The sequence below is a fragment of the Simochromis diagramma genome, unplaced genomic scaffold, assembly GCF_900408965.1.
Source record: "Simochromis diagramma unplaced genomic scaffold, fSimDia1.1 OVJJ01000816.1, whole genome shotgun sequence".
Taxonomy (NCBI): Eukaryota; Metazoa; Chordata; class Actinopteri; order Cichliformes; family Cichlidae; genus Simochromis; species Simochromis diagramma.
The window spans coordinates 11,843,069-11,858,865 of NW_024386908.1; the positions used below are offsets into that span (position 1 = coordinate 11,843,069).

The 15,797-nt window shown below is 37.5% G+C and overlaps 1 protein-coding gene across 4 annotated transcripts; it reads left to right on the plus strand.

Annotated features, from left to right (window-relative positions):
- The first annotated feature begins 5,674 nt into the window (after nucleotides 1-5,674).
- Nucleotides 5,675-14,606, plus strand: lum (lumican). Of its 4 annotated transcripts, none has more exons than XM_040035434.1 (4): nucleotides 5,675-5,762; nucleotides 9,751-9,829; nucleotides 10,702-11,583; nucleotides 13,118-14,606. In XM_040035434.1, the coding sequence occupies exons 3-4, from the start codon at nucleotides 10,710-10,712 to the stop codon at nucleotides 13,270-13,272; spliced, it is 1,029 nt and encodes a 342-aa protein (XP_039891368.1). In that variant the 5' UTR covers nucleotides 5,675-5,762; nucleotides 9,751-9,829; nucleotides 10,702-10,709; the 3' UTR covers nucleotides 13,273-14,606. The 4 variants fall into 4 exon arrangements, with proteins under 4 accessions (XP_039891368.1, XP_039891366.1, XP_039891365.1 ...); XM_040035432.1 differs by having other exon boundaries at nucleotides 5,676-5,762; nucleotides 10,705-11,583; XM_040035431.1 differs by lacking the exon at nucleotides 5,675-5,762 and having other exon boundaries at nucleotides 9,704-9,829; nucleotides 10,705-11,583.
- Nucleotides 14,607-15,797: the final 1,191 nt, after the last annotated feature.

Sequence of the window (15,797 nt, forward strand, 5' to 3'; positions counted from 1 at the left end):
AGAGAGAACCTTGGCAAAGACTGGATATGTGCAATGAAAGCGCGATGAGTTATCAAATGAAAAACACGTGCACCCAAACACTAAAAATTTCAATTTCATTATTTCAGCTGACTGCATTTCAGAATAAAACCAGACTAATAAGCGATCTAGGTTTGACTATGTTTCACTTTCGATTATTTAAAAGTCATCGATTGCTTTCACTTTTATCGCAGCCTTTATCTGCTCGCGCTAAACATCAATGCTTTCTTGCCATCTGGCAACAGTAAGTGAGTCACACCATCAAAACTGTACTTCTCTACAGTTTTAATTATTTTAATTATAGTATACAGGCCTGCAAGAGCTCAACATATCATGACAGAATCAGGTGGGTTTTAGTGACTTATTACATCAAATTAAAACAGCACTTTTCATTAAAACAGTGATTTTGAACTGTTAAGTATACTGTGTTACTCACTGGTACAATATATTACCAGTAGGGTATGTAATAGGTGTTTTAGTTTATTTTCTACATTTACTTATGCTGTGTATAGTTCCGGGGGTTGAAGACATTCCCAACAAGACACTTTGAGCAGATCATCAGTCGTTATATTTACATGTATGCTGCAAATGTTGCGTCCAGAGTGCACCCAGCCTCTTGCCCTATTACAGCAGGAATAGGTTAAAAATCCAAACTGCAAATACTACACAGTGCAATCACCATAAAGTCTCCTGTGCGGTGTGTTTGATTCTTCAGAGGAAACCAGAGCTCAGACACAAACACATCACGTACACTTCACACAGGTTACCAGGTTTGATAACGGAGCTCTATAATCACCATCACACAACATCCAGATCCCAAGGTGAGTGAAAACACTGTGGTGAAGGCTGTAAAGAGCCTTAAAAATCTAACTTATGGTAGATTAATTTGCTTCGAGCTACCCCAGCAGGCTCTAACTCATTTTGATGGGTTTTGTGGTCCGGGATGAAAAAAACAGTATTTGCAGAAGAAACATTTCTGGCCTGGGAGCCATCTGAGATTTATAGTCAAGGAGTCATTTGGGAGACTTTAATGGGAATATTTAGGTTGAAGAAGAAAAAAAACTGGCCTCCCATGAGATATATATAGTGGTTAAAATTCCTGACTCCAAAAAAGGCTGTGACAAGAAGTTTTTTGTTTTTTAATATAGTTACAATATCTTATTTAATTCAAAACTGTGGTTTTATCATTATTTTTTGGCTTTTTTGAGCACTTTTCTTGTTCCTACTACACACACCTTCAATTCATTCAATTCAATAATGCTTTTTTTTGTACGGTATTGACAGTAGAACTGTCATAGCATTAGCAGCCTGCCTTTTTTTATGATCAACACAGTGCAAAACGTCTCGCATCTTTTCCATTCAAACAGCCGTCACTATCATACCCAGTAACATAATTAGTAAATATGAAATAAGCCAGAGAAGGCCTTTAGATCATCGGATATATTGCAACGTATATACTGCTGTATTTCCTATAAAGGGAACTTACCCATGAAGTTCCCAAAAATGTAACACAGATCAAGATTTTTTTTAATTAATCCACCTTGCAGTCATGTGTATCAGTGGAAAGTCTACTTCTGTCATACTTCTGTTACAATCAAGCCAAAAAAGCAGTTTACCATGCCTTTACACTTGGACTGCTTATTGTAAAGGCAACTCTGAGGACATACATGGGAAAGTAGCAGCAGCAACAAATGCAGTGATCCCTTTCATTGGATAGTTGTTCAGCAGTCCATGTAAAATAAACACTGAGTGAAATGTATTCAATGACTGAATGAATATGTTAGAACAGAAAAAAAATATAATTGGCTTAATGAAGTAGAATGAAACATATAACTCAAGAAACACAATAAACACAATTTTGTTGTACATGTACGATGACAATAAAAGACTATTCTAATCTAGTCTTCTGTTCTAAAACACCAGACACTATTTAACCTGATGAGTTATTCAGTTTTCATGAGATCATCCAGTCATGAAAATGTTTGGGGTTTTATAATAATTTCACTTGGTAAATTAAATTAAAAACATGTTATGAAAAGCAAAGTATTAACGAGTTGCCAAAAGCTCAGAACTCTCTGCCTCTGATATGGCTTGGTTCTTCTATTTTCTTTAGACAAGGACAGAAAGCATCAGTGTTTGAGCTCTGGCGCTCATCCCAGGACCTCAGAGCGGGTTCAGCTAGACAACATGAATGCTCTTCAATCTGTTGCCCCCATGTGGTGGCTATCGGTAGAGCACTTTCTATTTTCCATCCGCCTTTCTCCCTCAGTCTCACACACACAGACACATGCCAGAGCAGCATGCAACTTGATCTTCTGCACAGTCGTCTGTCTTCTCGTTGCCAGGACTTGTGTGTGTTTAGGCATGTGTGTCTGGTGCTTTACTTCATGTGCTGGAGAACTTGAGAAGCACTAGTTGGGCTGTGAGCATGCACAGATCACACCGATTGCTAAGAATAAGTGTCTAGTGTTATGCAATTGAAGTAGCCTGTGCCCTTCACCATGTTATGAGAGGAGAGTCGTGAGATCCTGGTGAGAAGCAGATGTGCCAATGATCCATGCAGATGTTTGTTTGAAACTACATTTATCAAATCCAGTTTATAGAAAAAACCCTGAGCTTATATCTGTCTGACTGTCATCAATGTGGTATTCTCCTTAATCTACCTATCAACACCTTAACAATGTGTTAAACCCTGTTATTACTGCACGAGGTATTTTACACGAAATGTGCCTAAATTGGTCTACTTTACACTAAATCCTTTAATTTAGGGATTTAAAGAAAATTAAGGCATGTTTGTGTGTTACAAATAGACGCGCAAAGCTCTGTTTTGTTAAGTAGATCCTGTCATCTAATTTTGTTGCCGGGTCACTCTTGGAGCACATGTGAGCCCATGAGACACCAGGTGAGAGAATCACTCGGGCTGCCAGGGATGAGTCTCTCTGTGTTAAGCACAGCCACATGACCACATGGTAGGAACAGAAGGTGGTGTCTGAGTGCTGTCTGAGACTTTATTAGAAGCTTCTGTGTGTCGGTGCCAAGAAGTCCAAGAATATCCTGTTTGCTAATATGCTTGCTTGGATCTCCATCCGTGTACCTGGCAGTCCATGTGCATATGTGTGTTACTTTGTTCAGTGTTCTCTTATTTTCCTATCCCCCTTTATTTTTATGCAATTATCTGTCTGAGTGTGCTGTTGATCAGAAATAAGGTCTAACATTAAGTAATGCAAATCTGTTGATTAAAAAAGAGAATAATATGCAATGTTTTGTATACAGAAAAAAAGGTTAGTTGAAGGTTAGATGAAGTAAAAATGTGCAGACTATATTATATGGTGCACAAATGCTGTGTAAGATCCATGTGGGATTCAAAGCAGTTAGGTGTCCATTAAGGTCTCTTTTTATTGCAAAGCTTTCAAAAAAGGTCATTTGCACAAAGTTAGCATATGTACCATTTGGAATTGCATGCTATTTTTGAGAGTCATGCAGCAAGTACTTTTAAAATCTAGATCTACCAATATCTTGCTAAAAGACTGAGGCTAGAGTTATATCTTCATTGCAGAAAATCCAGCTTCATCCCCAGTTAGTCTGAGTGACTATAGCCAATCTATGATGCTACTGTTGTAGTGAATGTATTTCTTTTTTGTGTCTATTTCACATTTAATGTTAAACTAATGTGCTTTACCAGATGCCAAGTGAACTATTCACTAAAGGAAAAAAGAAGGAAAAAGGTTGCCCAGTGAATGCTCTACTTTGCAAACCGCTAACTCATATATTTTTTGTCAAACTACGTTGTCATCATTGAGCAATTTTTGCAACTATCATGAAGAAATTAGCTTGATATGACAAACAGTATAATTATGAGGAAAAACAGTGTTAAAAGTCAACAAGAACATGTTTTATAGGAGCAAGTAAGCTGACTAAGGATAATAACAAAACAAGAGCATAATTTCAGATTGGTTCATAAAACCATTGACAGGAACACAGCAAAGACAATGAGCAACCAAAGAAAAACACTTTTTCTAGTTAGATTTGAAGAGTATTCTGTGATTTGTATGTCCATGTTTGGATGCCTTCTTCCTTTTTGTGATTTATCTGATTTTATCTGTAAAAAGAATCAAGTTCCTGTTTTGCTGCCATTTTTACTGATTCCAAAAATATCCTAAACCTCAGCCATATGTAATTTACCATGAAATTAATTTCAAACATACTAATAGAAAACCAACATTAGGATATGTGCTATGTGTGAATATTTCAATATATGATCACTAAGGTGGACTCCATCTTTTGAGCCTCTGCCATTTGAAGCATCAGTATTAGAGCTTTGTTACCACCATATTGACTGCTAGCAGTGACCAGAAAATAGAGTGTTAAGTTATTGGCTAACATTAACTTAACTGACTGCAAGCACTGAACTTATGATCTTGTTCCGTTTGATATGGTGGCTTCAAAGATGGGGACCAGGTCTGTTCACAGCCAGTAGCTGTCTTGATGTCAACTTTGGTGCATTAAGACAGCAACGAAACAGGAATAAGATGCAATTACATGCACTTTGTTTGTCATAACGCAGCCGTTAACTGCGACAAATGAGTAGCAATCCCATTCCTGTTACCGTCTACAGTACAAAGAGATTAACCTTGGGTGGTAACAATAAAGGTCAAGGAGAATTGCTTTGTCAGTCTAGTTACACATGTCCGCCAAGGCCTAGTATATTGTTGCGAAGTTTGAAGACGATCCATAAAAAACTGTAGGCAGGTTTTCACATTTTGTGTGACCTGGACCTTTAACTCCACCCAATTGTCACCTAAATTAAATCAGCTAGAACTGTTATTGGGATCTTCCATCACACAACATGTGAAAATTATATCCTGAAAATTGTGGACACTAGACTGCTAACAAACAACTTGAACTGATTAGATACTCCCTTCCTTCAAAGGGGGAAAAAAAAATCACAATAATTGCTTACATTCATCTAGATTTGTAGATTTGATAGATAAATTCCTCCACCAATAGTAACATAGTTGCAGGATAGCAGTATAAAATGGCTCAGACACTCTGCAACTTCACATTTACACAGGAGTTCAATTCGATTTTATTTATATATAACCACAACAACAGTTGCCTCAGGGCACTTTATATTGTAAGTTTGAACTACTCTTTTTCCAGGGTGGAATGATTACACAGCATACTTTTGTAATGACTAAAAAACATAAGAATAAGGTGCACAAGTTTGAAGTTAATTTGGATGTTCTCTAATCCACATGGCGTCAAAGGTATGTGTACAAACTGAGTGTCATTTTGTAGTTAAATAACCATCCTGCAGCAACTATATCACTATTTGTGGAGGAATTTCTGCTTCTGTTGATTTCTACTGTGGGCACAAACCTGGTCCCCCTTTTCAAACCAGCCACTTCAAATGTAACAAGATTGCAAGTTCATTGCACAGAGTTGCAAATAAATTTGGTTGTGCCATATTGTCCAACCATTGTTTTCCCTAGTGTGACTCTAACATAATGTGTGCGAGCATTGTGACTGGTACGTCACTACCACATGGGCGTAAAGTGCTCCTAGGTTTCTCAGTCAGTTTCACCGCTCTGCCATCATGATCAAAAGACCAAGATGGCAACCAGGAAAATGCTGCGATAAAAGCTTCACAATAGGACCTTACCAATTGGATGATGTCGGGTTGGTTATGGCCATCTTTTACATATAGTCTACCTCTGGGAACCAGTCTCAAGAGGCCAGTAGAGGTTTGTAACACTTTCATGTTACTTTCATTTTCAGCCCCAGCGTTTTACGCTTTGCCATTAACTGCTTGCATTCAGTTTTACATCTGCATCTGTTCTGTCAGACACACATGGGATGTATGAATATGTCATCCAGGTTAGAGTGATTCATTTTTAGCTTAAGCCTTTAGATTAATAAGTTTTTAGTCAATATATCAATATATAATATTTTTGGAGGAAGTAGGGATCACGGTGGCTTTTAAATGTAGGAAAGGTATGTTATTACATTGAGCTCTGAAAGAAAAATGAAAAAAAATAAAAATAAAAAATACTTTGGCACAATCTTGTCATTCGAATTTGATGAAGAGAAAATTTATATATGTGAGCCATATAGATAATATTTCACATAAAACAATGTGTTAATTGGAATGATTACTTAAGAGTTACACAAGTTACAGTTAATAAAGCATTAGGAAAACTGTGGTGAGAGCCAGTGTCAGTCCTCTGGTCTAATGGAAAGGATAGGACAGCATAAGGCAGACATCAACACATTCAAAAAGAGACATAGTGACTAAGCAAAATGACTAAATGTCTGTTTTCCAGCCTCAACTAAAAGAACAGTCTGGAAAAACTTGAGTCTGAGTTCATACAAAACAGTTCCAATAACAGGGGTAAAAGTACAAACGCCTCAAAGAAATAAACATTTTGGGCAGCTTGTAGCAAATATGTCAACTGTGCTGAGACCATTGAAATAATATTTTTATTCAGTATATAATTTGGAATATGCAAAGACAGTTGTTATTATCAAGAGGTTTTATTGTTTGTGCACATTAGACTATTGGCTCCAATTTGCAGCAACAATGAATTAAATGTGAGGTGGGAGGAAAGTCACTCATAATGAGGAAACCAGTGAGAGGTTTTTTTTTCGTATCTCAGCAGAACTCCTCAGCATTTAAAGATCATTGTTTAGGTTTTATGGCCTACAACTTCTACTAATTTGCTTTATTGTCTACAGCCACTGTTTCCAGTAACAGTAACAGTGTTTTTACCTGACGCCCGTCGCACCAAACGGACAAAAGTTACCGGCTCCTGAACATTAACTGAAGCTGAGCAGCTGCATGGCTACATAGTAGTGGATATACATCTGTCACTTGGACACCACTTCTGGTCTGTGTCCACCTAAACACAAAAGATCAGTGCAGGTTTCTTGGGAATTGGGTTCAAAATCCAGTTGTTGGGGGTTTTTTTGTTTTGTTTTGTTTTTTTCAAGGGAGTATGGGACTGTAATACATAATGTGTGACAGATAAATCACAATAAAGCAGTTAATAGATTACTCTTCCAGCAGCACAGAGAGCATCAGCTAAAATATAGTTTATAGTTTTTGATCAATTCTCTGTTCTTTATAGATTTATATCACCTGTTCCTCTGCTGTTGTCTCTGGTTGGGGTAGGGGAGGCTCTGTTGATGATTTTTGTGTGAAGGATGAGTCAAATAACATGTCAAGTCTTCCCTTTTATGTGAGTGTGCACAGTACCTGAAGATGAAAGCCTGTTGTTATGAAGAAAGTTGATAACCACCATCTGGACATCTCTTATCTCTGTCTGGAGTTTGAGGTTTTGCTATAACAGCTAAGCCATTTATATCTACTAAAAATATGGAGGCTCTAAAAGTAGCCCAAATTTACTGCAAGTTTTATCTAATAAAAGAACATTAACTGGAACTTGAAAGCATCATTAGCTGTCATCTATGAATCATCTGTGTAAAACAAAGATAATCCAGACTTTTGTGAGTTATGTCTTTCTGAATTTAGACAGGTTCATTCAATTTGTCACATGTTAAACTGGGTTGTTTTGTCTTAGTTTTGTTTACTGAGTGACCTATAGTAGGATTTTTAGCATTTTGGCATTTCAGTGAAAACTTAAGTACACCATTTGTGACTTTAATTAAGAGGGTATAACACAGCGCTGCAATCTTCTCTGCAGATGAATATCCCAGTAAATTGTCCCATGCAGTGCTCAGAGAAACTTAAAAAAAAACATCTTAGATTCTACTTGCCTTAGTCAGCATTTTAGATGTTGAATTTCATGAGTACAATTAGAAAGACTGAACAAGGATGGCTTTTTTTGGAAGGTCTGCCAGTAGAAAACTTCTTGTCTCCAAAATAAAAACATGGCAGCATGGCTTAGATTCACAAAATTGCATCTGGACAAACCACAAAACTTCTGGAACAGTGTCTTTTGAATAGACAAGACCAAAGTGGAGATATTTGGCCAAAATGCACAAACCGCGTTGCAGTCATTGAGTCGAGCATTCTACTCTAGGGGGAAATGTCAGGCCATCTTTCCGAGAACTAAAGCTTGGTCCAAACTGGGTCATTCAACAGAACAATGAACCCAAGCACAACAGCAAAGTCCAGACCTCAACCCACCTGAAGATCTGCAGTTGCATCTTAAAAGAGCTGTGCATAAATGAATGCCCCCAACCCTCTGTGGACTGAAGTAATGCCGTAAAAAACAGTGGGCCAAAATCCAATGTGAGAGACAAAAAACAATTTTTTTCACGTTATTGCTGCTAAAGGTGCTTCTGCAAGCTTTTGAATCAAGGTTTTCACAGGACTGTACCCTGACTCTGACCCCTTGCTAGAAAACGTGATCCCACTGTAGGTGCAAAAGAATTGCAGGATGTTTTTTAATAAATCACATGGAGCGAGTGCCTAAACATAGTCGTAAAAAATATCATCCAATAAACATTCTGTTGGTCCCATTTCCTAGGTCCCATCAAACCATTCAGTATGAGCTCCTTGGAGACACATGAGGACCCTCTCCAAACTCTGCATATCTGTAATGCCTCATTGGCCTTTTAATTTCTTAAATTGCATACAGTTTAAGAAACTGCATACAGTCCTTTGCATTAATTGTAGAACCACATAGCTTTGTGGAAACCTTTGCATGTCATTATGTGTAGCGAGGATCCAACTGTTAAAAAGAACTCTGTTGTTAGAATTTAAAGGTGGGAGTTTTCTCTGTGAAATTTAAGGGGTGTGTCAAGGAAGGTGTTTATGATTTATATGCGAGTCGGCTAACAGGCTGCACTGCAACCAATTAAATCCAGGTGCCAATTCCTGGAATGCATTGATGGTATGATGGATGCCCACCAACGAATGAGAGAAACATTTGGCCCTTTACTCCCCTAAACCTCCTTATTCAGCTGCAGTATTTAGAGAAGTTATGGCCACCACGGGCCGCATTCTTCTTTTGTCTTACTGTTTGTTTATAAATGAATATGACACAGAGATTCACTGTAAAAGAATGTGGCGAAGCAAAATAAAGGGTGCAAGAATGAAAAGTACAATAATTTACATCGTAGACATATGGGATCAATTGGATCTGCTTTGACCTGCTTTTTTGGTCAAAAACAGAGGAGAAGAAATATTTACGTCAAGTGTTATGTAAGTCTGTTCTGGCTGTTTTTATCTTCTTGGTCAAATTTTCCAAAGCCTGATTCACAGCTCGAGGAGAACAGCTGAATTTATTCTTTTTCATGACCAGTGTCTGCATTACGGGTCTGCCAGAGATTGTGTTCACATTTTTCCAGACCTAGCTTCTCCTGCCCTTTGAAAATTTCCACGCACAACCTACTAAAATTAAAGTTTGTTTTTTCCAGTGTGAATAAATGCAATGACATGGTTTGACTGTAATAGTGACAGGTAACAATAATAAGGGAAAACTACTTTTATTTTCGTCGTATATGGTGCAATATTTCTGTTACTTGATGCACCTGCTCTTGGTTAGTTTACAAAACTTTTTGGATGATGCTCTTTCAGAAATTCATTTTGATGACATCTTCAATTTATCTGATGCCCGGACTCCAGTTATTTGAAGAAGCCTCCTATCAACCCTCCCTCGTCCCCTCGTCTCCTCTCCTCCCCTTCCTATTCCCTCTCTGTGTCTCTCCATCTACCCCTCTCTCTCCTCCCCCTCTCTCCTTCTTTCTCTCTGTGTTTTTCTCCAGAGACTTCCAGTTTTTGAACACCAAACTCTTCTTACCTACTGGCCCTCCACCCCACACGCACACTGAGAGAGAAGCACAGGTAAGCTTGCGACTGAGGGCATGGATTTGTGATTTCCTGTTTGAGTATTCTTCCATATTTCTGGGATTACCAAGTGTTACTACAAGGCTTTAGGGCACTGGCTGGTGCTGCAGCAGAGAAGGAAAAAAATACATGTGCACTAACAATTAATGAGTAGAAGTAGGAGTTTGATCATTTCCATTTGGGTGTGTGAGCCTTAGTTTGTTACTTGTTTACATATGTCTGCAATGCATTTTAAAGACTGTGTGACAGACTTTGGTGACTTTAGACTTTGGAAAATAATCTTCTGCTCTTGGATCCAGTGTCTGCATTTTTCATGGGTCTGGATTCAATTATTCTGGTTTTCCTTTGTCTGCAGACTTGAGTATGAAAAGCCATGATTCTGAACGAATATAGATTTTTGTTTTTATATGTGTTAGAGTCATTAATTATGTAGCCAGAAAGCATGTATTTTTAAATGTTGAAAACGTAAAGCGTGCCTTCGAAGCATCTACATCGGCTTTTGTGTATTCTTGGAACATCCACATTATGTTGCTGCTTCAATTCATGTTTTAAAAAACCTCTATCATCCAGTTTGGCTTGTGCTGCAGCTATAATGATGTGATTCAAACAGATTATTAAAATAATCTAGGGTTCAGTGCTCTCCAAATTAGTAATGTCTTCCTTGACTGATCATATAATATGCTTTAATACACTGGGGAGTGGGTGTGGCATTCTCTTGGGTGGGTGAAGAGTTATCCTAACAAATTTTCAACTTCAAAGTTTACATTTTATTCTTACTTTTTTTTATTCCTTTTTATATATTCAGATTTTCAATAATAACATTTTGATCTTATTTCCTACCTCCCCTTCCTTTCTGTCTATTGGATCAGCAGACACCATGTTGCCTCTGCGTGTACCCATCTTGGCTGTGCTGGTCACACTGTCCCTCTGCCAGTATTATGACTATGATTACCAACCTAATCCAGTGATGGGGCCCTCATCGCCCAACTGCAATCAAGAGTGCGATTGCCCATTCAATTTCCCCAGCGCCATGTATTGTGACAGCCGCAAGCTCAAATTTGTTCCCATAGTTCCAACAGGGATCAAGTACCTGTACCTCCAGAACAATCTGATTGAGGAGATCAAGGCAGGAGTGTTTGATAATGTTACTGACACACTGCGCTGGCTGATACTTGACAATAACCAGATCACTAATGCTAAAATAGCAAAGGGCACAATTGACAAACTCTCAGGCCTGGAGAAGTTGTTCATCAGCTTCAACAACCTTACAGAGCCAACCATTCCTCCCTCAAAGTCCCTTGAGGAGCTGAGAATTATGAACAACAAGCTGTCCAAATTTCCTTCTGGACTCTTGACTGACAAGGAGAATTTGACCTCCATTCACCTTCAGCACAATGACCTAACCTCTGAAGCCATTTCAGGGGCTTTCAAAGGGCTAAAGAAGCTGCTGTCACTGGATGTAAGCCACAACAAGCTGAAGAAGCTCCCAGCTGGTGTTCCCAGTTCACTGGTAATGCTCTATGCTGACTACAATGTCATTGAAAGTATTGGAGCAGGATACCTGAACAAGCTGCCCTCACTTCAGTACTTGAGAGTCTCACACAACAAGCTGGTGGACTCAGGGATCCCTGCTGGAGTGTTCAATGTGACATCACTGCTGGAGCTTGACCTCTCTTTCAACAAACTGCAGTCTATCCCTGAGATCAACGAGCAGTTGGAGCAACTCTACCTTCAGGCAAATGAAATCAACAGTGAGTGATCAGCATTTTAACATCACAGGATTCTAAATGTTTTGCCTTTTTTGTTAAAGTTTTTTTAGAACAGCATCAAAGTTCGAGTTCCTGTGTTCTCAATGAAATATCTAAACATGTGAAAATATTACGGCCAAGGTTAATTGGTTAGTTAGGCCAGTTTTGTGCCAATTATACACACATGACTGGAAAGCTTAAATGTGGGCGTGGCTTAGCAAATATAAAACCAGAGAGAGGTTCTAGGTTGAAGCCATTTAGTTTGTTCATGGGTATTGGCATTACCATTTTCCAAAAGCAGAGTAATTGATACAAAGTTCAGAACTTTCCAAACGATCCTTTTTAAATGTTTTCTAACCAGATGAAAGATTAACAGGCTAGCATGTCCAGTTCTCTGTGCCAGTCATGTGAAACCCAACTATGCTAAACATCCATATTATTAGATCAGGAGGAAGGGAGTAATTTAAACTAACTAACCAATTTAAACTGTAAATATAAATAACTTATTTTCAGCTGAAATCTGAAAACAAAAACATTGTGTAAAACAAAATGACATTAAGTAGGATGCTGGCTACAGCATGAGTGGTTTTACATGAAAAGAAGGGTTAAACTGTGTATATTTATGTGACCTGAAATGGAGAAGAAATGGAGAAGAAGTTTACATTGCTAACACAAGGCAATGTTTTGTTTTGTTTTTATTTCACTTTATATTTAAAGCCACTGATATTTAACATTATTATTATTATTATTATTATTATTATTATTATTATTATTAAAAGTGTGATTCTTAGTAGAAGCAGCAGTGTGATTGCAAATGCACAATTCCAACTCTACAGCATGTGCAAACAAGCATTGTAATGCAAATGTTCATCAAGGTTCTTTTAAACTATAGACTGCAGGCATGTAAAGGATGGACATAGCGACTATGGCATCTCTGATTAGTTATTGACAGTTCTGAAGTCTTGAAACTCTCGTTTTTAGTCATATCACTTTGGCTTTTTAAAAACTGACATAGCCAAGTTTGGGGCTAACATGCTAAGGCTAGCACTAGCTTGTTAGTTATATATTTTGGGATGCCAACTTTAACTAGCTAAAAAAAAAGCTTAAATGTACTTAACATAAAAACTGAACAGTATTGTGTTTTAAGTATCTTATAACTCAAATTAAGGGGTGGATCTGAGCGACAAAGCAAAGGCAGTTAATGCACATATCAGCAACATGTCAGTTAAAACGTCGCCATACCCCAATGCATTCTCTGCTTTATCATCCATTTTTCTCTCGATATAGCCATAATTAAGAAAAAGAAAATTCCCCCTATGATGAGGGGGAAAAAGCAATTGAGGAAAATGAAGGGTCCTTTTCTCAAAGACTTCAATGCAGGTGCAACCAGAGCAGTTGAAGGAATGGTGATTTGGCACATCTCCAAGGCACTTTTGTCATTCTCTTTACCAGGTTAAGGGGTTGAAAATGTAAAAAAAATATATTAAAAAAATCCCTACTGGCAGCTATAACGATCTCCACTTTTTATCATTTGTAGAGTTTGACCTGTCAAGTTTCTGCAAGCACATGGGACCTCTGAACTATTCACGTCTGAAGCATCTGCGTCTTGATGGAAACAACGTCACTCACAGCAGCATGCCAGCTGACGCTGTCAACTGCCTGCGCCAAGCCTCAGATATCATGTTCGAATAAGGACCGGCTCTTCTCTATCATCATGACAAAGCTCAGCCCATAACCTTCTGGATTCACATGTCCTAATAATACGTCTTTCGTAGTACTGCCATGCCTTTGCATGTCTGACATAGGTACTAGATAATCTGGGAAACATTGGCCAAGCTTTAGAACAAATCTATAGCTTAGCCAATGTGTGATACAAAAGAAGGCATGCACGTGCAATCAGATCAATAAATTCAACAGGCATTAAACAAATATTCCAAATAACTCATTGTCAATATTTCTACATACCAACCAATACTAAATCACGAAGTTTAAAAAAATTGAAATGCACACAATCTAAAAATAACCGAAAACTCCATGAGATGAATAATTATTATGCTTTGGTTATAACACACACTTTAAACATTCCAAACTTGTTTTTGAGCACACTGAATAAAGACACAATATAATAATACCGAGAGTTTTCCAATGTCTTAATTCAGCCCTAGTGTTCTCTTTTTCCTTGTCTTGTATGTTTCAGTGTCTAGCATGTATAATATAATCAGGGGGATTTTATTATTAATAATAATCCATTGCTGTGCAAAGGACCAGCACATAAGGACTGCATACTTGGATTTAATGTGTAGAGTAAGAAGAAAATGGGGGTGGGTGGGTGTATAATAGCAGCTACGTTGCAGTCGTGTTTTCATCAAAGCGGTTTTAGGGAATATATCAGTGTTGTGAACGTGTCTGCCTTTATATACTGCATACTTTAAACTGGTTTGAAACAAATTTTTATGAAGTCCCAATGACTGACTTTTGTTTTGTTTTTTTTTACTGAATAAACGATAATCGACTAAGAAATGTCTGTTTTCTCCTAATAATTAACTAGTTCTTCAAAGGATTAGAATTCTGTTCAGAATAAATTACTATTAAAGCTGATATGTTTCTCTGTTTAGTTGTACCTTGTGATGTTAGAATGATGTAATCTTGAGATTGTGTTAGATTGTTTCTGTATACTAACTAAAGCCTAACTATTTGCTGTCATTCACATTACTAATTTGTATACAACATTTTCTTTACTTGCATGCACCCTTTGGTGCCACTCTTTGAATAAACTACAGCTTTTGCAGTTAAGGTGCTTTCATTACTATGTTGTTGTTGGTGGTGTTTAATACTGATAAATGTTTCTTACCAGCATTACATCAAAATGGCACCAATTTCATGTTGATCGAATGGTGTGTCTATTTTATTAGGTTACTGCATCTGTCTAGTATTTTCTTTCCTTTTTTCATGACTTCTTTTGACACCTTTGACTCAGTAACTGTTCATGGATTCACTGTAAGAAAATTAAACACAGTTGAACGAACTATGTTTGAACATATTTTCATGATATCATTGGTAAGCCTGCCTATATGTAAGCCTATAAATAACTTACAAGTCTTACTTAGTGTAAATGTAAAGAATTGAGTTAACTAATCTGACATCCTGTATTTGGGACTTATTTCCTAGAAATGCTGGGGGTGTGTCCCAGCAGCAAGGGCAAAAGGGGAGTACATGAACTGGTTGCCAGTTTGTTGCAGGGCTAATACAGGAAGACAGATAATCATTCATACCCACATTCACGCCTATTGGCAGGTTAGTCTAAATTTCAATTTTGTAACACTTGTAAAAAATGTATGAGTTTTATAGGACTCTTTATAAGTAAGTACATGACCACTATTGAGTTATGGAACTGCAAAATGAGTGGAAGAAGAAGGACTAATGAAATAAACCCTTAAATAACATCTTATAAGATTTCTATACTAGTCAGAAGATTCTTTATTTATTCTCTGAGGCCTGCTAGTGTTCTTTAAACATACTATTTACATTCAACCTTTTTCAAAGCACAGTGCATAGTGGGCTTCAAGGTCATCTTGTTTCAGCAGGTTTCTCTCTAGCCATTAATTTAAAGGAGCTGCACAGTCAACCTATCGTGTATATTTCTATTCAGCTGTGCAAAACAGCTGTGCTGGTCCACGAGGTATGCAGGGGTTGCAGGGTTTTGCTTGATATAAGCTTAAGTAGAAATAATTTTTGCTGTAAATCTACCCTCCCAGCTGTCTCAAATAGAAACCACAAGTGGCTGAAGATTTCAAAATTATTGTTTTTACAGTAAAGGTTCCTTGTGGTCCTTCAAAACAAAAAGGGAGGACTCACCACTCTTACTTATCTCATTGTTCAGTAAGGTCTATTTTTAACTTTCTATTTTCCTATCAACTGTGATAAACATGATTATTATTGTTATTATTATGATTACATACCCTCTGCAAAGAAACTGTAGAGAACAAAATAGGCATCACGTTTTATGTTCATCTTAAGAATGATGTGCTTTCAGACTAACAGTGACTCAGAGTCTGAGAAATGTGGGATTAATGGTATGAAGGAGGAAAAAAAACATAAAACCCACACATTCCTTTCCAGAGAGGTACAATCCATTTAAACATGCTGACTGAATGTTAATATAAAGTAGATGTGTTTGGAAAGTTGTATGCTTTCTTTTCCTTCACAAGAAAATGTAT